This window comes from Hydractinia symbiolongicarpus, chromosome 7 (assembly GCF_029227915.1).
Source record: "Hydractinia symbiolongicarpus strain clone_291-10 chromosome 7, HSymV2.1, whole genome shotgun sequence".
In the NCBI taxonomy this organism is placed as follows: domain Eukaryota; kingdom Metazoa; phylum Cnidaria; class Hydrozoa; order Anthoathecata; family Hydractiniidae; genus Hydractinia; species Hydractinia symbiolongicarpus.
The window spans coordinates 19024482-19046504 of NC_079881.1; the positions used below are offsets into that span (position 1 = coordinate 19024482).

Below are 22023 nucleotides of genomic sequence, written 5' to 3' on the forward strand. Positions count from 1 at the left end.
ATCATTTCCTACATCGAACTTTTTATATAAACTTCTCGAACCTCTTAAACCTATTAAACCAAATCTCAACAGAGCAAAACAAAGTTTTGTGCGTATATGTGTGACTGCAGTTGAAATGGGTATGTTCTTCTTATCCGCTATCATTTCCGAAAGCCGACTGTAAAAAGTGATGCATTCGCGACCCATGCTTCCGTGAATTGAAAATATAAGCGGCGTGAAACTGCCATTATCAACACTCAAAATTCTACGATTGTAATTTCTTTTCTTCTCGTTCTCGTTTGAAATGAAAGATTGCCGTAAAGTTTGGTTGTTGTACCTCGAGGCAGTGGGGTCAAAAACCCTTACGTCAAAAAATGCTTGTTGGCCGTTTATCCAAAAATCACGAGCACGAATGTCCGGTCTACAATCATCACCGGTTTTTACACTCTTTAAATCGAAACGTTCTCCAGTCAGCGGTAGCAAATTCAGTTCTAACTGTACATGATGACAAACATCCTTGAGTAACTTTGATGTGAGGTCACGAATGTCGTTGTGACGTCTCGTAACAAAGCCACCCATCTTACACTTCATGCTGTGTTCAACGTCAAATCGAGCTCCACAAACGCAACTGCTGGGTAAGTTGGGAATGCTCCAATTGTAGCGTAGACGCATAGCATCCCAAAACTCTTGCTTGTTGAGATAAAAACCTTGCTCAGTTATTGGCAATACATTGAGCCAATTGGAGACTCCTTTCTGTTGGTTGATGTTGTTTGCCTTAACTTGCTTCACCGTCATGTTATTTCTGCATAGGGCCAGATTCTCTTTCTAGATATCCAATTTTAAAGTTCTAACTTGTGCTTTAGCTGTTTTTGTTTTTCCAACATCGTAGATACCGTCAATGTCTTGCTTTTTGATAGAGTCGACAAGACATTTTGTGATCATTCACGAATTATTAAATTGTACTTGTGCGTCGTCAGGAAAAATAGTGAGATTCAATCCTCCAAGTCGTGTGGGAAGTGATAGCAAAAGCCTTTCGTTTTCGGAGCATAGATGACCACCAGTTATCGCAGGTATGAATTCGTTTCTGACGACTGTCTCTATCGGTTGAAGTAATTTTTTTATGTCAGGAACGGTCCGGAGAAGAAATGTCAATTTAGCTTTAAAACCGGTTACATACGCACAATAAGATGATTGAGGTTCTAGTTCAGCAATGTTTGATAGAAGTTTTAGCTGTTCAACTAAACTTGCAACTTTGCTATTAACATATTCAATCTTGTATGACTGACTACCAATGACTGCACCGAGATGACGTTGACCAGTCGATGTTACCAAAATATTTGAATCTGCAAAGATTTGCTCAGCACTAAGTGGATACTCTTGTTTCACAATTAGATGGGATTTAGTCGCTTTCGGGAAGTAGCCGTATTTCGGACCGATGTCAACGATTTTCCACCAAAATTCTTTAATTTCGTAAAGTTTTCCAGCAACAGTAAAATCATCAACGTATGCAACCTATTCAAGGGTGTGGTCATTCGAACGTGTATTGTTGAAAAGTGCTTTCAACAATGGTATGATTCCAATAGCATACGAAGCCATCGACGTCGGATCGCCCTGTGTGGTGCCTTCCCTCGAAAGAATCTCCTTTCCGCCTATCACGAATGAACGTGCAGGTACAGCATAACAGTTGTTAATGAACGTAGCAATCATTGGGCATAACTTCGAAATGTTATGCAGCATTACCTTTCTCTATCAGATTCTGGAATAGATTCAATACACAGCTTCTTCGTTAACTCGGCTATGGCTTTACGTAGATCAGTATTGGTGGTACCAAATGTGGACGAGCAAAGTATGCGTCTCCATCCGTCAGCATCCAAACCTGACGGACCAGAACCACCTTTGGTATACGTGGCAGCTTTCAATACCATGTCTTCATCAATGATATCAAAAACAATATCATGGATTCGCTGTGACGGTTGATCTATTAACGTATCTTCGCTAAGATTCCCCTGATCTGGATGTTGTTGTTCCAATAATAATAATGTCTCGTCGTTAAGTGGAAGGATACCTTGCGTCATGTTGTCAGTTAATAATCGCAAAGCACTGTTGATATTTCCCTTCTGCATGAACAATCAAAACTTTTTCGAAATAGATGAAATATCACTTTTCGGATTTGGTGGTTGAAGTCTTTCCCGAATAGCGACAGCTACATTAAAAAGTTCTAACAATTCGCCATTCTCCCATAGTGTCAAGCGCCGTTCTAAAGCTTTTGTATGGTCTTTTGATTTCGACTTCTTGCTGGGTTTTTGTAACAACAGTGAAGGCATTACATGAAGTGCTTTTAACGAAATAGGTTTCATCGTCGAATCGTCGATCCAAAGATTTATAAGACGTGTCATTTCTCGAATAAAGGATTTTCCAGCCGCACCAAAAGGTAGTAAAAACAAATTCTTTTTCCAATAAACTATTCTTTCTTATGTATAGTCTAAATCATGCGTAAATTTTGACCCTGGAATGCTCTTCCAATATAAATTTTCATTTACTACAGTTGTTGGAATAATTCGTTCGGCAGCTGGTTGGCTTGAAGAGTTTGTAATTGTCGCTTCATTTGTTTTTCGAAAACATGTTCTAAGATGAATATTCAAACCTTTATATGTGGTAAAAGTTCTCGTATTACAGGAGTTGCATCTGAATGATGTAGAAGATGTCACCAATTGAATTAGTTGCGCGGAACTGCCATTTGCGTTTGAATTTCGATTCGATTCGTTATTCATTAGTTGTTACTGTTACTGCTCTAATGGTTTAGTGGTCTAATGGTTACTCTAACGGTTTAGACATTATAGAGAAAAATACACAACCTAGCTAGCTAGCTAGCTAGTAGGAACCACAAATTCTAAAAATAAATAAGAAATAAGTCAGCTAAAATTTCATTTACTAAACTAAACATAGCTAGTTAGTTATTTATTAGCTAATACAGTAGTGTAAATTGGGAAACGTTTCCCCAAGGGAATAAACTTTATATAATAAATGAAGGCATAATCAAAAGAAAGATGTAACTCTGCAAGCAACCAAACCAAACATTGGGCAAGTGAAAATTGGTCTCCTTTTTCTCTTCCTCAGATCTTAATATGGCTACACGCTTTTCCTTTATAAGAAACATTTTTAAGGTATAAAATTGAGCCTAGGGTCAACAGAATTTTGGAATAATTTCTATAAAATTAATGAGAAACCTGAAGACTGGAATGCAAGAAGTTTGTTATAACAAAAGTTTGACAGGTAACCTGAAGAATGTAAAAAACGTCGCAACCCAAGCCAAGTGATGTAATGTAAAATAATGGGAAAAATAGTAAAAAGAACGATTTATCGTACAATAGGTATGATAATCCTTAGGTTTTACAAAGATAAATTTGAAATTTCTTACGTCGTAGCACTCACTGTCCTATAAGTAGGTCACTACTGTCTCGCTCCTTACGCCTTTTATCCGTAACAAAAAATATAAAGAAAAAATGGTAAGCTAACTGTAAATCTAGGTAAATCTAAAGAATACTATTTACTAACAACTGATTTTTTAAAACTCCTTTTTCTATCACACGATCTTGCAAATCCACTTCAACTAAATTTTCCTTTTCCTTCTTCTCTACTTAAAATTTACTTAAATAAAAAAAGGACATGTTACAACACATAAAATAAATGGTTTTTCTGATATTTGTATATAGCAAGCAACCTACTTCGTTTGTTCGTCTCCTGAACTTAAAAAAACTTTTTACGTTTGTTTTGATCGTCAGGGGAAACTTGAAATTTTCAGCAAATCAAATTGCTTTATTTTAATCCCGTGGTTTGGTTCATCCAATTAAATTTTTTATTTTGATCACGTGATTTTAAAACGTAAACAAACAAAACTCGCGGCTTTTCTCCACAAAGAAGACATATTTGTTTCGGCAACGTCAAAGATTTTTTTCGGCTTCATCAAAAGAAAATGACGATATCAACTTTGCCTGTCACAGAGACACGGAACTGGCGTATTATTATATAGATATTTCGGTACCTAAAAGCAACATTTTAAAAATATCAATGCATGAAACAATAAAAATCTGAACAAATAAATACACACTTGAATCTGTTTTTAGATAGAGCGTTGGTGGAAAGAACACATGAAAGGCTGAAAAAGTATTTTAAAGTTGGATTGACCTAGTTAAAAGAAGAACATCATTATCTTCCTAATGATCAAGAAGACAGGTATTCTTTTTACAATCATCTGCAAGTTATCAATAAAAGGGTTAAACCTCAGTACAAAATTTAAAAAGGGGAAATCCTTATTCCTTAAGATTTTGCTTTGTACTTATCCTTAAAAACAAACTTGCTTTCATAATGATTCAAAAACAACTGGTTGAGTTTAAATGTATGGTGCGGAATAATCGTCGGATTTGTTTTGAGAAGAATAGCTTAATGCTCGATGGAATCCCAAACTATATCTATGATTTTCCTTAAAGATACGAGCTTGAGAAGTGTGGTAATATACTAAAAATATACTCTGTATATATATGATTTATCATGTCATCATATCATATCATTTACATAATAACAGCTGTGAGGTAATTGATTGGGTCTCTGAAGGATAAAACAAAACTGATCAAAACCCAGGTTAAAGAGCAAAAATTTATCACCTACAAATTAGTTGTTTATAACCTTTAATTTAGGATTTAAAGTGGGTGCAGAAAAACTAAGAAATGCAACTGAACTGCCAAATGTTTGCACTTTGGTGAATATTACTTCGATGACCAGTCTCTAACTGCATTTGCTAATGATTGTGGATGAAGTCAGAGAAAATATATCTATTATCTAAAACTTAAATATAATCAATAACATGGACACTAACTTGGTGAAATACAATGTAAAAAAAATATTAAAACTTAATATATTTGTTTAAAACCAGTAAGTTCACAAAACTTGCTACAGACATGTATATAAGGTTTTCAAAAGCAGTCACTAAAAGGTTTCCCATTCAAAATTTCAGTCCATCTGGACCAACAGCCACTTCTGAAGTTGCTATTCCCTGGTCATATAATTGATAACCAGAACCTTGAATATCCAAAAGCTATAATTTTTTTTCTGATTTTAGAAATGTAAAGTGAGCTAAACATTCAGATAAATCGTTAAATCCTTTACCATTGCAATGGAGCATTCCCCTAGCTCTTCCAATAGTTTTCCTAATTTTGGCATGTGATATGAAAACGTGCTCCCAATTTCTTTTCTAGCATTACCGGTTAATTTCAACTTTAACTGTTCAGCAAAGTGTAGTGTTAACATATGCATTTTTACTGCTTGTTGTGATAAATCTTCCGTACTGAAGTTTTGTTCATAATGTCAATAGCATCGTATGTTTCCTTTAAAAACTTCATAAAGGCCAGTTGTTTACCAGCTAATTCTGATGTTGAATTAAAAAATTTCAATAGTTTTAGGTGCATCTAAAACTTTGGAGCCCAACTGCAGCATTGATGATACTTTTAATTTTCAGGCTGCAGTCGCTTACTGGGTGACACTTTTGGAAAAGGTGGCCAACTCTGACAGTAACGTTTTCTAACTATAGATAAGTTGGAAAGGGGGCTCAAAAACCCGTTTCTTCTGGAACTGGTGGTGGTGGAGGATGAAAATAATGATAAACTTTAACGTGATGATGTGTATCCATTTTTTTTCCTTTTCTTGTTGAAATTTATTCGTGCGTTCATTATGAGTTTGCTTATCACTTTTTGGTCATTTTCATTTTCCTTATTCATAGGGTGGTTGCTTAAAGAGATTTGAAAAAATCTAACATGAGTCATATTAAATGATTTAATTTGATCTATCCTAACACAAGATGTTTCATTTACTGATTTTGAAATTTCACTCTTTATTTCTATTGGGTAGCCTGCCAGCAAAGTGTCTCTTGCTAGCAATTTTGACATCAAATGTTATTTCTCCAAAAGGATAAGGTACAAACTTAGGAGGACCGATCTTTGGATACTTCATAGAATTACCTGTTGTTTCACTGGCATAACGCGGAACAATCATTCTTTTTCGCCAGAATGTTACCTCCAACTGTAGCCCCAGCTTCTTCACTTTTCCTTTTTCCATTGACGGTCTTTTTGGTTCTCCCCCTCTTTATTTTACATAAGAAGTGCTTCCACTTGTATGCATTCTTATTGCTGCCATTTTGTCTTGGCGCACATTTAAAGTTTGCGAGTATTACATTTAGTTCGTGAATTTAGGAGTCAGAAGCTATGTGGAAACCACATATTTGACAGTTAACAAATTTCCATGAGCCAAAACATCACATTTCATCATTTCCGCGAAAAAAATAATGTAATTCTTTAAAAACGGTTGTGTTGAGCAATTACTTTTAGATCTATAAAAATAAGTTCATTTCATTTTACTTTAATTTAAGGTAAAGTTGATTTAATTTTGTTTCATTTCATTTGATCTAAAGCGAAGTTGATTTCATTTCATTTCAGTCGTAGTTAATTTAATTTAATTTTATTTAGCTTTGAATTGTTTTTTTGTTTGTTTGTTTTAAGATTCTCTTTTTTGCATGGGTGTTGTAGGCCACCATACACGTGAAAATGGATAAAACATTTTTGTTTTTAACTTATTGCATTTTCGTTTAAATCCGGATACTTTCTTTGAATCTGTGTAAATGGTCAAGCGTAAACGTAGTATGATACTCAGAGACTGAATAGTACTTTCAGTATTTATTACTGTGATTTTTTTTGTTACAGTCAATTAAAATTAGCTTTTTTAAAAAAATTGTATGAAATAACCCTGACATACCCTGACTTTTGGCAATTGTTATTTCGTATTCTGGCATTAATGTCAAGTCATTTCTGTTGACGACACTTAAATGTATATTTGGGATAAGGTACAATCATCAGCGTGCTGCAATTCATTTCTTTCTGTTTCTTTAGATGTATTAATACGTATTAATTAGCCATTGAGTACCAAAACTTTGAATTGCATAATGTAGGCCCTCCATTGGAAAAAAACCTGTTGTATATAATTGGCTCATGGATATCAGCACCATAATGTCTAGCAACATCTCTCAATATTGCTCTACCTATATTCATTTCTGCAATGATAGAATTTTGTGAATATTGGGAACTTGCATCTGTATATTGCGATAATTAATCCAAAAACTGAGTATTGGTTTCACTATTGATTACACGAGTGTGACTTCGTGATTCTCTCTCCTTTTATCGAATGGTCGTATAGTCTCTTTAATGCTTCGTTTAATATTGATGGATACTTTTCAGTTTAAACAAGGGAAGTTAAAAGCAGCAGCAGCAAATGATCATGTTTTCCCTGTAATTTTTCGGTATTGTGCTAGGTTCCAAAAAAGATGATAAGCATACCTTTTCCTTAGTCCTCAGTAACAGGTCGAACATATTTTGCACATATTATTAACTGCGATGATGTCTACCTTGCAAGTACAATCAAATTTTTTCCTCTAATTCCATAATGATATTTCTAGGTCAGTTTCTCTTCGTTTATTACTCAAACATTTGTCCACCGTGCTACTCTTGGTAATAGTTTCATTCTCAAGCTCTAAAGCCACAGATACCAATGTATCGAAGTTTCTGGTACATCTAGTCAAACGACAACCACTATTAAATCTGCCTCAGCACCTTGTACATCTACTTGAAAAGCAATTTTTTAAAGTAGTCGTTGCGCCAAATTCTTTGTGCTACCAACAGCACTGTTTTCAATAAGATGACGAAAAACATGTACTAAATCTGGTTGAGACCCTAAAAGAAGGTCCTGATCGATAATGGGTTGACTGTCACAATTTGCTAGCCAACTTAGCGGACTTGCATCATCAAGCAGAGATGATCACCCCCATATATATGGGATGTTTTCCTTTTTGATGTGACTGCATTGAAAAAACGAATCCCTTTACCACTTATTTTATTGGTTTGCAAATCAAGAACACCGCAATGAAAGCGAGAGTACTTTTTTGGAGCAGTATCCTTTTTATTCTTGCGTCGATAACGCAAACAGTTAGAATTACAATTATGGAGGCCAATTCTATTCACAATCTAGGTATGTTGCTTTCTTATACCACCTTCATGGTTAGCGACATCTGGACGTTCTTGTGCCAATAAGTTTTGTTCGTTTGTTTGTTTTGTAGATTCATCTTTCATCTTAGTCATCTTTATGCCTCCAAAATTGAAAAACAATTGTGCAAACTAACTGCTAAAGTTTTAGCTAATTTTGAAGCGAATGACTTGAATTTCATTATGAGTCAATGCTTTTGAAATTAAAAAATTGTGCAGAATAATTGATGAAGTTTTTGGTATTTTGGGGGGCGAATGACTTAAATTTTACTAGTAGTTAGAGGTACTATAAGTATTTCCTTCTATTACTATTTCAGAGGATTGACAAAAAACCAAGGAACTATAACTTGTCGACATCACATTTTCATTTTCAGGAGCAAGCATATTTATTTCCCTACAACAAACCCCCTGAAAGTATGTCTTTTGGCCAGGAACAATGTCTCATTGTTGTGTCTTAAACAAACTAATTTTACCAACAAATTGTGATGTCTATCTAGAAAAACGCAATTTTTTAGAGGCCTAAAAGTCTAACATATCATTTTAGTGACTGGAAAGGAGTTATTGTACCGGACAAGACATTGTTTAAGGCCTGAGTTGATGGATGATGATTTATATATGATGGTCTATCCTCAGAAATTTATTCTACCAAAGTTTGGTTAGACTCTTTTTCTGCTATGGAAAGGGCTGTATACGTATTATAAAACTAAGCTATTTTTCATGACCTTTTTTGATTGCAGTTTTGTTCTACAGCATGGGCAATCTGCTTTGTGTTACCAATGGTCATACCCCGGCTTTTAGCAATAGGAATAGCATATCCAGGCATTGGTGGAATGCCACGTCTAAAACAACAGTTACTCTCGCATTTGCCTTCGTTGACAGGAATCAGGGCACATTGTGGAAACTCTTAAATCCAAGCTGGTCCTTTATATCCTAGAAAATCTAGTACAATAGCATTAGGAACATTAGGAGAAACTTCATTTTTTGCATACAACATAATAATTACTTTGCCTAATGCCATATTAAGTCCCAAAAATGTCAATTCAAGTTAGTTTTTCACCAAAATAACTGTAGACCCCACGGTCTACTAATCTGACCACATAACTTTTTCACTTTCAAATTATACTTGACACTGCAAGTTGTGCTAAGTGATTCTGGTTCACTTCATTAACCTCAGTCTATGTTACCATAAGAGTTATTACTTTATCATGTGAAATCTAAGTCTGGTAAATCATCCTGGTAGGGACCCACAGAATACCGCTCAATTGATACCAACTGTTTCAAAGAAATCATCCAAGTCACAAGCAACTTCGACCACTAGCTTTAAGGACAAGAATTCCCAGGGCGTAACAAAGAGCTCCACTACCTTGCCTGCACAAGAATCACTAGGCAGAAACAGCGGCTTGATAAATTTGGGCAACACATGTTACTTCAATTCCATCTTGCAATGTTTTTATGTGTTACCCGCAGTCGCCACAGCCAACTCTGCAAATGATTCCAACATGGCGATAGGTAAAAGTTTTGTAAGTATTCTACGCAAATCCTCCTCCAAGGTTCCAGTGAACACTTCTATATTCCTAAATGCATTAAAAGGCCATGTTTCTAATACAAGGGGTGCTGCTTTTAATCCGTTCTCTCAGCAAGATGCCCTAGAGATTCGTGAGTATCTCATACCAGAGTTTTCCTTAGCATTTCCTTTCTTTGGTGGATTATTCAACACTCGTGTGAAAATCTGCACTACTTGCAGCGTTTGCAATAATATTAGCACCTCTGAGCAAGTAAGTCCATTTCTTCAACTACCCTTGACATCGACTGTACAATCTTCGGTGGATAACTTTTTGGAGAGCGAAGAATTGTCAGGTGTCAACTGGTACTTCTGTCACTACTGCAATAGTTACCAAGCTGCAACAGTTGAAAAAGAGGTCGCAGAGTGCGGTTCAATTTTGGTTCTGCAATTAAAGCGCTTTGCCTATAACAAAGGTCTTGTTTCTAAGGTTTGTTCTCCTGTCACATCTTACGCGGGCACCGTTTCTATACCTATCACTGTGGACACTGAAGTCTCTTGTCGCAAGCACTACAACTTAAGGGCTGTAATTAACCACTCTGGAAATTTGAGCAATGGCCATTACACTACTGTTGCTTATAACCAAGTGCATGGTAAGTGGTTTCATTGCAACGACTGAGCAGTGGTCCCTTGCAAACAAAGCTTGCTTAATGGTGTACAACCTTACATTCTTTTCCTTGAAGAGCTTAGGTAAATTGCAGTCAACACCACAACTTCCAGCTTATGTCAGCAAAGGGGTTTGACTGTCTTATCTTTGGAGAGTGAAGACTCCACTTGCAGACCTCTTTTGAGGTGACTCAGCTAGACATTTTGGGTACCTTGGTTCAGGAATATGAGTCGAAACCCTTGTACCCTTTACAGAAGTCCTGTCCTACTCTCCCTGTCTGTTTGTTTGTTCAATTTTTGTGCCAATTATCTCCTTGGGAAAAGGAAGAATTGTGTTCCTTTATATGAGCATATTCTTTAGAGGAGCAAAACCTCTAAAATTTAAATGTTAAGACTTAACTGGTTGAGTTTATCATTGTGCGTGCACTTTGTAATTTTCATTCTTTTTTTTCATATCTGTTATCAATTGCCATCCATTCATCCTATGTAATAGTTCCATTTCTTATTCTCAAAAGTCGATTTAGAAGACAAATTTGATCTTGGTTTTGCCACATTGATTTTGATAATACCACAACTTCATTAACGGACTGATAAATTGTAAATCCTGTAAATTCTTCAGGATCATCAAAGCTTTTTGGAAATCAGTTGAACCAATAGGGTCAAGCTGTTCCGAATCTCCATTAAAAGTTACCACTGCTATACTTCCTGCAATCCCAATTTTTGCAACAGTGGCTTTTTCTTAACATTGGTTGCACCAAGCTACAACTCTTTTCGAACATTTTCTTTTCTCTTATATAACATCTGTATAACATCTGTAACTTTAACTTTATTGGGTCCTTCAGATTATGTGTACCAGTTACTGCTGTTATCACTCATTGGATAATCAGTCACTTGCTGTTTTACACTCTTTCTTATTCCTGGGTATATTTACCATTAAATGAATTGCTCGACCACTTATGATTAACACAAACGCAACTCCTGTTATGAATTTCAACTTCACTTTTCGCACATTCATACCTCCAACATTGCATCAGAATATTGTAAAACTTCTTTAATGGCAGTTACATAATAATTAAAACAGCTTTTATAAAAATAAGTTGTACCAATATGCAATTTCTGCAAAACAATTTTAGCTTAAAGGTGCCATCGTTGACTTTTTCCCTGATCAATTCTTCCTCTTCGTTTTTCAAAACAGCATAATGTTTAATGAGAAGATTAATTAAAGGAACACAATGATACCCAGCACAAGTCATTGTATCAAAATATGCTGGCACTTCACCAAACTCGGATTTGGTTAAAGCTCTTGTGCCTTTTAGAGAAGTGCTGTCATACTCTTTCTTTGTTTGCCGATTCGTTGTTCGTATGTAACAGTTAGCTTCCTGGAAAAAGGAAGAAATGTGTCCTTTTCTGAGCACATTTTCCAGAGAAGCAAAACCTATGTACTTTAAATCTAAGACTTCAGTGGTTGGGTTTATCATTGTGCTTGCACTTTGTAATTTTTCTCTTCTGTAATATTATCAATCTCAAAGAAAAGTGAATTAGGCAACTTAGCAGTAGCACTTATTATTTTACAAGGAACACAATCATCACCATGATGTAAATTCTTAGCTAATTCAGTGATAGGAAGATGAGCAGCATTTAACTTCTGAGAAACTACAAAACGCCATCGTTTTACAGTTTGCGTTCTTAATTCGGTAAAAAACGTTTTAATAAGGATGTTGAGATACCCTGGCATGCTGAACATATTCATTATAACTAAAACTAACAAGATTTCGAATAGTGATTTCACAGCTACCATTAATAAAAATTGTAGGGAATTCCATGGATAAAACCAAATTGTTTTTAGTTTATTTGAAGGCTGAAAATTAGAGTTTTTCAATCTGCTGAAGCAAATGCACCATTTTGTAACAATTCTTCACTAGCACCCTCTTTTCCCAGTAATTTTTTAATTATTATATAAAGCTTTTTTTAGTATCTCTAAATTCCAATGGACATGTTATGCATGATATATTTTTTTCACCATCACCACCATGTTCCTGCCTTGCTGGTCCCTTATCTTCTTCTTCCACAAATTTAAAACATTTATCACTCAATCCTGCTTTTTTTTCTGTTCTTCAGAAAGCATCTGCAACCTATCTGTAGCACTTCATCATTAACATCTTTGTAAATTCCATTGGAAAAGATTAAAAATAATGGCCATTGTACCCTAGTTTTGATTAAAGACGACCTCCACAAGACTAACCATAACACAACCCTTTTATAGACCTCTCAACTGTATCACACCTGGCAGTGTACCTTGTTAAAACCTTTAATCTACCTGTTCTTTAAGTACAATAGTATCTACTTCTTCAGGAAGCAAGGTCAAAGCTCTAGCATTATGCATATGTTGTGGAGAACTTATACAGCGCGAAATATGAATATATGAGAGTTGCTTTTTTTACTTGCAAGCGAAAACAACTTGCCACAATCAGAATTTCGGAAGGAAAGTCAGTCTGTCTTCGTAAAAAAAGAACTTTTCGCGAGAATATTGGGTGAAACCACGAAAAACGAGTATTTGGTGGGAAAACGTCCTGTTCAACAAAGTGGTCAACAACGATTGGAAACAATGTTTTCGTATGTCAAACACAAACTTCAATAAGTTATATAAACTTCTGCGACCATTCATTTTCAAACAAACAACTGTAATGCGTGCTGCAATATCGGTTAAAACTCAAGTTGTTCTTACTCTGTACTACCTATCTGATGAAGGAAGAATGTAAAAGACAGCGAATGCGTTTGGTATTAGTAAGAGCACAGTTTCGGTAGTTGTTAAGCAAGTGTGCAAAGCATTTTGTGATCATCTTGGACCTGATTTGATATCTTTGCCAATGACTATCGATGACAGCTGTATCAATCAAAACGTAGCATAGAATAAACTCGCTTGTTCATGACATGATGATATTTATATTATTCAATGACAATGACTTAAACTATCGACAGAGTTATGAGATGACCACAAATTCGAGAACAGTTACGGCTCCCCTTAATGTGTAGGGGCTGTGGATGGAACTCATGTTGATATAAAATGCCCAAAAGACAACGCAAGTGATTTCATTAATCGAGAAAGACGCTACGCTATTAATGTTCAGGCATATGTGGATTACAGGTATTACTTTTTTGACGTAGTCGTGTGTTGGCCTGGGAGTGGGCACGATGCACGAATTTGGGGGATTTCTGTTATCAATGACCAGTTAAGGGCAGGTACAATCCCACCAAATCAGGGTGGCCACAAGTCATGGAATTTCTGGAAATCATGGAAATGTCATGGAATTTTATTTGGTCTGGAAAAAGTCATGGAAAACAGGATTTTCATGAAAAAGTCATGGAAAAGTCATGGAACTTTTTTTCCTTGACAACCTAAGTTTTTGACTGGCTAAATATTTTTGCAGTTTATATTTTGTAGCATAAATTCCAAGAAAACTTAATTTTTTTGAACAGTTTCATTGTCAAGCTTTGTTGGAATATAACATAGTTGTGTTTGGTTTTATTATGCTATAAATTTGTTTTATTATACATTATGTCATGTGACTGCTTAGTTTACAAGCAATGATAACTTATATTGATGTAATCTGTGTGGTAAAATCGTTTTTAATCAATGTTTCTTCTAAGGAAGGGAGTCCTAGCATAGTTCTAGCTTGTAGCATGGGACAGGAATGGTGAACACAGGCACAGCTGTAAAGGCTATCTTGCGGTCAAAAGAGATAACGCATGGGGTAAAACATCAGTTCCGAAAAGATTCTGTGGCTTTTCTAACTAATCTGATATTGAAGCTACAAGAGAGAAGTCCCTTGAAGTATGTTATCGTTCGATACTCCTCCTCATTATCATCAGTCAATATGGTACAGAACCAACAGAAAGCTACAAGTCAGTTTATATCTCTGGTTGAAAAGCTTCATCAGGTTGATCATGTGTTGCCTTCTGTAGCAGATTCGGCAAAAGAAGAGCTTAAGAAATTCTTGTCATCGCTCGACGCACCTACTAAGGAAGAGTTTGTGCAATTTGATTTCAGCAAATCAAGAGTGGATGAATTCCTAAGGCCGTATTTCAAAGATCAAAAAGCGTTATAGGCCATCTGTAAAGTGATCTTCACATTATCACACAGTTAATCTGCTGTTGAACGGGGATTTAGTATCAATAAAGAACTGTTGATTGAGAATCTTCAAGAGAAGTAGTATATGACCACCTACAATCATCCAATGTGGATTTGCATGAGTATCAATTGAGTAATGGTCTGTTGAAAAGTTGTAAAACTGCCAGACAAAGATACGAAACACCTCTGGAAGACCAAAAAAGAAAAGTCAACAAAGACAAGAAATCAAACAAAAGAAAATCAATAACAGACGAAATCAACAATGTTAAAAACTATAAGAAAAGATTAATCTCATCCATCAATGCACTGAGCACGGATATTGAAAAACTCTGCTACAAAGTTGAGGAATCTGAGAACATGGAGTTTTTAGTTAAAGCAAATGCTTTTAGAAGGAAGGTCACCGAAAAGAAAGCTAACATAGCCGATCTAGATAAAGCTGTGGAGAAGCTAACTAAGGATCTTCAGAAAGAAAAGTAACGTCAATGCTCACAGACTCTATATAGGATATTAGTTGATATTTTTTGTTTTTCTAGTCTATTTTTTTTCTAAAGTTCTGATTTTATATGAATATTCTGTATGAATATATATGTTCTTTATATTTTGACACGATTTTGTTATTTTTCATCATGTAGAAAAAAGTACTTGTACTTTTTTCAGCAAAGTTGTTCTCTAAATAATGAAATTTATGGTTTGTTTGATAATTGATTAATTTAGGGGTTTAATTTTTCTTAACGGTTTTAGTCATGGAAAAGTCAGGGAAAAGTCATGGAATTTTTTTTACCAAAGTGGATAAAATATAAAATACATATACATACATAAAACGGTTCTGTAATTTATCAAACTTTAACGGTAAACAATATTAACGTCAAAGGAAAGTATATTAACAACGAAGTGGTGACGTCAATAATTTTTCACCGCGTGGGTAACTAGGGACCACCTGGGACCAATTTGGGTAAGTTTTCCAAACCTGGGTCCCAAAATCTGTTTCGGGATGGAAGTGTTGATGACGTCATCAAAAAATCTTCAAACCCTAATATCTCTGCAACCGTTTCTCAAAAGTACATGATCCTGTATATTTCCTTGATCATTGTTTCAAGATCTATACGATGAAGGCAACAGGTATACAATTTCTAAAAAAATTTTTTGCGGTTTTGACAGGCCATTGCTGCCGTCAGGAAAGATTTTAAACCTTTATATCTCATTAATTGCTTATTAAAACCACATGATCATATACGTTGTCTTGATCAGCAGTTTACGCTCTACACAATAGAGGCAACGTGAAAACAAATTTCCATGAAAAAATATTTTGTTGTTGACAGATCATTGCTGACGTCATCAAAATTTAAATAATGGTTCTTTTTTACTGTTATTCTGTCTAAGTGGATTTTTCCACGGGTTTTATCGACTAGTAAAAAATATCTACATAAGCTGTAAAAATTAATTCACTTTTAAAATATGTCACTATTTCTGTTGTTGACCTCGAAATGCACGTTCTAAAATATCGTTGACTTCTGACACTCAAACCCCAGGTTTGTTCAAAACTGTATTGCTCTCGTTTGAAAACAAATCATATGTTACAACCTGTGGGAATTTGTAACATGTGTTCCCCACATTTTCAATGCACTTTGCCATTTTAGACATACTGTCCTTAAAGTCTGCATCTGACTGATCAATTCTATCTAATAACTTTCGCTTTAATTCCAAGCCCTCCCTCGCAAGTTTTAATTGTTGATTTTCAAGCGACATCTTTCTTGATAGCCGATTATGCCTTTCATCTTTCAAGTGTTTTCTATTTTTCTTACGTCTGTCTTCATTATTACTGCTGTCCTTGCTTCAAGATGTTGAACTTCTTGAGGAAACTAAATCACCATGGTCATCCATTGTTATGTCATCATTGTATGTAGAGTTCAAAGGCAGAACAGAGGAATTATTAGCCTCTGATAATTCCACAGTAGAACTTTCTTGAGTTGGAACTAACGCAGTAGATTCAAAACCACCACTCAGGCTAGTAGTAGATGGTGACCCTGACCATATGTCAGTGCACAAGTCAAAAAATGTGATGACCACTTTACCTCCACTGCTTCTGCAGCCAGCATCTACAGCCTTCTTGTAGCTGGGACGTATGTTTTTCAGTTTGCTAGTAACTCTCTGCCTACTCAGTTCGCTGAGTCTGTTACCACTCCTTGGAAAGTCCTCATCACTGTTCTTTGGTTAAGAATCTTAAAGGTTTCCAGTTATTGTTTCATACTTTGTCCCGATACTCCTCCAGTCTTTTCCTTGTAATTCATTTTCCGCTTTCTTAGGCTTTCACTGTATCCAGAAGAAGCTTAATTTCCTTATCAGTCCATGTGCATCTTGTTTCCTTTCTTAGCGCTGTAGCTCATCTACATAATATTTAGTTCAGTTATGATTGACTGGACTGGCTGGGTGAGAACATCTAACCATCACCCCTTTTTTCATGCGAACATGACGGTCGCTGGGCATTTAGAAACAGTTATACCTTGGAACCAAATGTATCAGCAACGTGTGAACATGTGAATTTCCAGATAAATTCGGATACAAATAAAACTTTATTTTAAAACGTGACTATATTTTTAAAGAACGAAATATAAACTAACATGTGCGAGAATATAAATACACTAGTCGTTAGCCCGTGGAAAATCCACGGGTTCGCCCGTCCTTTTTATACCGCATTGCGTGCTTTTCGCTATTGCGCAGCTAAGCTACCATTTTGCGTGACAGACAGACAGACGTATACAAGCATTATAATATAGACTAGTCGATAAAGACCCGTGGAAAAATCCACTTAGGCAATAGGACATTGAAAAAGTTGGTTGTTTAAGACGTTTTGCTGACGTCAGCATTCTAAATCCCAAAAAAATTGGCGAAATTTAGTTTATTCGTTGCCTGTAACGTGTAGAGGTTGAAACGCTGATCAAAATAATGTATAGGATCATATCTTTTCTACGAACGACTAAGGACATATAAGGGTTTAAAAATTTTGCTGACGTCAGCAATGGCCCGTTAAAACCCCCAATTTTTTTTTTTAGAAATTTGTATACCTGTTGCCTTTATCGTATAGATCTTAAAACGACGATAAAGAAAATGTATAGGATCATGTACTTTTGACAAACGGTTGCAGAGATATCAAGGTTTAAAGGTTTTTTGATGACGTCATTAACCCGTACAATCCGAAACGGATTCGGTGACCCAGATTTGGAAAACTTACTCAAATTGGTCTCAGGTAGTCCCTAGTTACCCACGCAGGAGATGACGTCAGTTAATTCCACCCGTTTCCAAGTTATTTAGCCTTAAATTTAAAAGTGCAGTGCAATGGCTTCACTAATCCCTTGTAAAAGGGAGATCTTGCTTTGTTTAGAGATCTTTAGAGGGTTTAACCTCTACCACTTATAATAAGAGTCATTAGACTAGTCGAATCACTACAGCTTGCTGTTTTGTTATCTCATAATCAAAATTAATATACTTTCCTTTGACGTCAATATTGCTTTAACGGTAACGTTTGCTAATTTACAGAAGAAATTTATAGGCGATGTTTTATAGACTTTATCAAAGAAATTTTATCCACTTTGCAAAAGTCACAGACAGACAGACAGACAGACAGAACTGGCGTATTATTATAAGAGATAAAAAGAGCAGCTAGAGGACTGGGGAAGATATAAACAAATATGGTAACCACATCCTTTTCACTAGCTGCCTAAATATCCTATATGTACGTGATAAACTATAAAATATATACGTATATATATATATTTATCACGTATATATATATATATATATATATATATATATACGTGATAAACTATAAAAGTGTCAACAAATGTATAACATAATGTCTTCAATGTTTTTTATTTAGATTTTCGATATGATATCATTTTCAGGGTCGGATCCAGAGAATTACTGGATGTAGGCCTATATAAAAAAATTTCTTAAAAAATTTTTTTTAGAATAATTGAATTTACAACGCCCCAACGGGGCGTTGCATTGCGCCCTATCGGGCGCAATCCAGAACAACTGGGGGTTTGGGGGGCGTTGTGAGCCCCCCAACGGTTACAGGGCGGAGCCCTGGAAGCCAACGCTTTTAGAGCCCTCTAAATGCCTCAAATGGCTCTAAATGTGTCGAAAAATGACGACAATACAGTTGTTTTTATGACAGAAAATACAAAGAATCGAATAAATTTTGACACACAGAAAAATTGTTTACACCTTTGACAGTCTTCTGAATAACAAAAAGGACAAACTTTCTATTTCAATATGCAACTGTATTGACTAACTCTCTTCCTTATTTCTGTCTGTCTTTCTTTTTTCATTTCTTTCTTTCTAATATTTCTGAAATGAAACAGTAATGAACAATTACTCCTGCTGGGAATTGAACCCAGAAATACAAGAGTTTCGTTGAAAACAGGAATGATACAGCAAGACAAAACAATAGAAGGTAAAAAAGCAAAACTCACCGTTGAACTTTTGTTTCCATTGTTTGAGCATTTGAACTTCTTTCATTTTACAATTGTGAATTTTCAACTAAATATCAAAGAAAACATTTATCATCATATTGAAGATCATACTGGTCATACAATTTTATACAAGATAACAGCAGCAATATCATCAAAAAACTGAAATGATAGATTTATTTTTATACACATAAAGTTTACAATCGAATGAAAATAGGTATTTACAACACTGTGTACACCATGTTTAACCTATAATTTATGGCTAAAGTGACATATAAAAAAGGTGTACTAAAACTATAAAAACAATACTTAAACTCAGTCACTAAAAATATTAGAAAACGTCATTCTACGTTTGTTAGCAGCTGCAAATTCATCTACAACTTGATCTAAATCAACAGTCACATCTCGATTGAACATTATAACACAGAGACTGTTCAATCTTTCCTTTGTCATTGTATTCCTCATCCATGTCTTCACACGACGTAAACCTGAAATACTCCTCTCACAGGTGCAAGTAGTGACAGGTATAGTAGCTAGAATTCGTATCGCTTCATGTATCGATGGGAATAAAAGTTTGTCAGTGTGTTTTAACAGACCTTGCAATGTGGTAGGTAACACTCCGGTGAATGTTCTCCACTTAACTTTCCACATATGTGCGTACAAGTTACTCAGAGCAGGAATATCATCACGATATCTCTGAATAAATTTAGAAAATTCAACTTTCCATGTTGGTTGGTCTCCCACAAGAACACGACCCTCATCTGAAAGAATGGTAGTTGGCATGATGCTGAAACCAGAGTAGACACTGAGATTGTCAATAGAAAATCTAGTGTCCAGTTCTTGCAGTATATGATCGATGAAGGGAATAGCAACAGCCAATTTGTGGTACTCTTTCACTCCATTGGCAACATAGTTACAACTAGATGCTGCATCGACGTTTCATTGATTCCACAACATCAAGCTCAGTAGCTAAAGATAGAACTTTTTCATACCACTTATTAAAATGGGTGTCAATATCTGATCTGATCACTTGCAGTGTTCGTTTCAACAAAAGCACGTTCCTTGATGTTTTAACAAGATCAGATTCAATACTCTGTAATTTCACAGTGAGACCACGAGTGTAACCCAAAACCTTTTGAACAATTACCAACACAGCAATGAATTCAAACTGACATATGCCTAGAAGGAGTGGTCTTGCAGCATCCATGTTACTACGACTGAAGGATTTGTCTCTATTTTCTGTGATTTTCTCCAAAGTGAGCATGACAGATGGTAATAAATCACAGAAATAGTCAAGTCCATCCAGCCTGGCTACCCATCTTGTACGACAAATATTCAAAACTACTGAATGGACAATCTCAGGTGACACAGCCTCTATGACACCTTTCAGAACATGAGTTCTGACAGGCGAACAGTAAAAAAACAATGCCACTGCTTGAAACTGTGACATCATATCAGCAACCATGGGGAGCTTACAGCCAACTGCAACACATAGGTTCAACCTGTGAGATGCACAATGAACATAAATGGCTTTGGGGAATTTGTTCTTAATCAATGTGGATGCTCCTGAACATTTTCCAGCCATTGCACCTGAATAAAAAGAACAAAATGAAGATAAAAATATATGGATAGCTAATGATAAACATGGTTATTTGTATCAGATTTTAACCTGCTCCATCATAGCCTTGTCCCCTACAATCATTCATGTCCAAGTTGTTTTGCTCCACAGCATCAATTATAGTTTTTGACAGCCCTTTACCAGAACAACCAAGTTTACATTCTGCCATCTTTAAAAATGTCTCTCTAATTTTATCTTTACTGTCAATATATCGCATCTGTTCTTTGTTGCTTATATCTACTGCCTCATCGCCAAGAACAGAGAAATATTTAGATCGTTTTATTTGTGCAACTACTTGGGTGACAATGTTTTTTTGCAATAAGAGATAGGAGTTCATTTTGAATAGTTTTTGACAAATAAGTAGCATTTTTGGCACAGTTACTCATGTGTTCCTTCAAAGCAGGGCATTCCAACTCTACTGCTAGTTTCACAAAAGCCAGAAAATTACCAGGATTCAAATTGCTCATTACATTCTCTTTAGATTAAAATTGTGCAGTTGGATCTGTCTCATCACGACCTCTTAACGAAATACATTGTTGAGCCATTGTTATGAGAATCTTGATCAATGACTTCAATACAACACGATTTTTTGTAATTTGTACATGCACAATATTGTTGAGCTGCCTATCAATTCTGGTGTCTGTTGATGCCATTGTAGCTTTAAAATTTGCTGTATCTACAACAGACTTTTTATGATGTGGAGATTTATGGTGGTGTTTTTCAAGTAAAGCCTTCGCATTTTTCCAATCTCTTAATGGTTCCTTGCACAATTTTTCCATTTTCCCAACATTTTGTGAGTTATTATGGAACATCACACAATTTATGCAAAATGCCCCATCATGGATTTTTGAGTAACATAACCATGGATAAGAAGTCAACCAAGAATGAATGAAACGTCGATTTGAGGTTGGGTAATGAAAGTTTTCATCAGGCATCCAAACAGAATTTAAAAAAGCTAATTTTTCAGTGACCTTTATTTTTGCAACATTGTTCACCAAATTTCCTATATCAAATGAATCAATGTTCTCATTGTTCACTTCAGGAAATTGTAAAGCACCATCATTTACTGAATCATCAGTATTCATCATATTAATCACATCAGCTTCAAGGATATGATCAACTTCCACAACCTTTTCGTCAGATTTATTTTCAGTAGGTTGTTCAACAGTAGATTTGGATGGTTCGATAAGAGATTTTGAAGATTCACCAGTCTCTGTAAAATTGAAAAAAGGATTGAATCAGTAAAAATTGCCATACTGATAACTCATCATTCCATATTTGTAATTGTTTGAAAATTGTTGTGAAAAATTGATTCCCTACTAAAATCCATTATGAAAACAGATATAAATAAAATGTTTGCACCTTTATCTCATCAAAAGTGTTATATACCTGGCAAGTTTTGACTGAAGTAGGATGTTATTGATTTTCGAACCACACGATTTTTTTCACTGCTTTTTGTGAAGAAGGTTGTTCAGCCACAATATTTGGAAGATTAGACACCAAGGTTAAACTATGCTTTGCCAATTTTCTTTTACCAGTTGGTAGGGGCAATAAAACAACAAAATGATTTGGTCGCATTA

General features: G+C 35.4%; 1 protein-coding gene across 1 annotated transcript; it reads right to left on the minus strand.

Annotated features, from left to right (window-relative positions):
* Positions 1-19046: 19046 nt before the first annotated feature.
* LOC130648593 (52 kDa repressor of the inhibitor of the protein kinase-like) lies at positions 19047-20910 on the minus strand. Its single transcript, XM_057454645.1, has 5 exons — positions 20826-20910; positions 20495-20734; positions 19818-20415; positions 19176-19744; positions 19047-19087 (listed from the first exon to the last, which is right to left on the minus strand). The coding sequence occupies exons 1-5, from the start codon at positions 20908-20910 to the stop codon at positions 19047-19049; spliced, it is 1533 nt and encodes a 510-aa protein (XP_057310628.1).
* Positions 20911-22023: the final 1113 nt, after the last annotated feature.

Coding starts and splice junctions, on each gene's coding strand:
- LOC130648593 (XM_057454645.1), bottom strand. CDS start 20,910: ATGAGCAATTTGAATCCTGGTAATTTTCTGGCTTTTGTGAAACTAGCA. Junction 20,416..20,494: donor ACAAGGCTATGATGGAGCAG/GTTAAAATCTGA, acceptor CTTTTTATTCAG/GTGCAATGGCTGGAAAATGT. Junction 19,088..19,175: donor ATTTGCAGCTGCTAACAAAC/GTAGAATGACGT, acceptor ATGTCACTTTAG/CCATAAATTATAGGTTAAAC.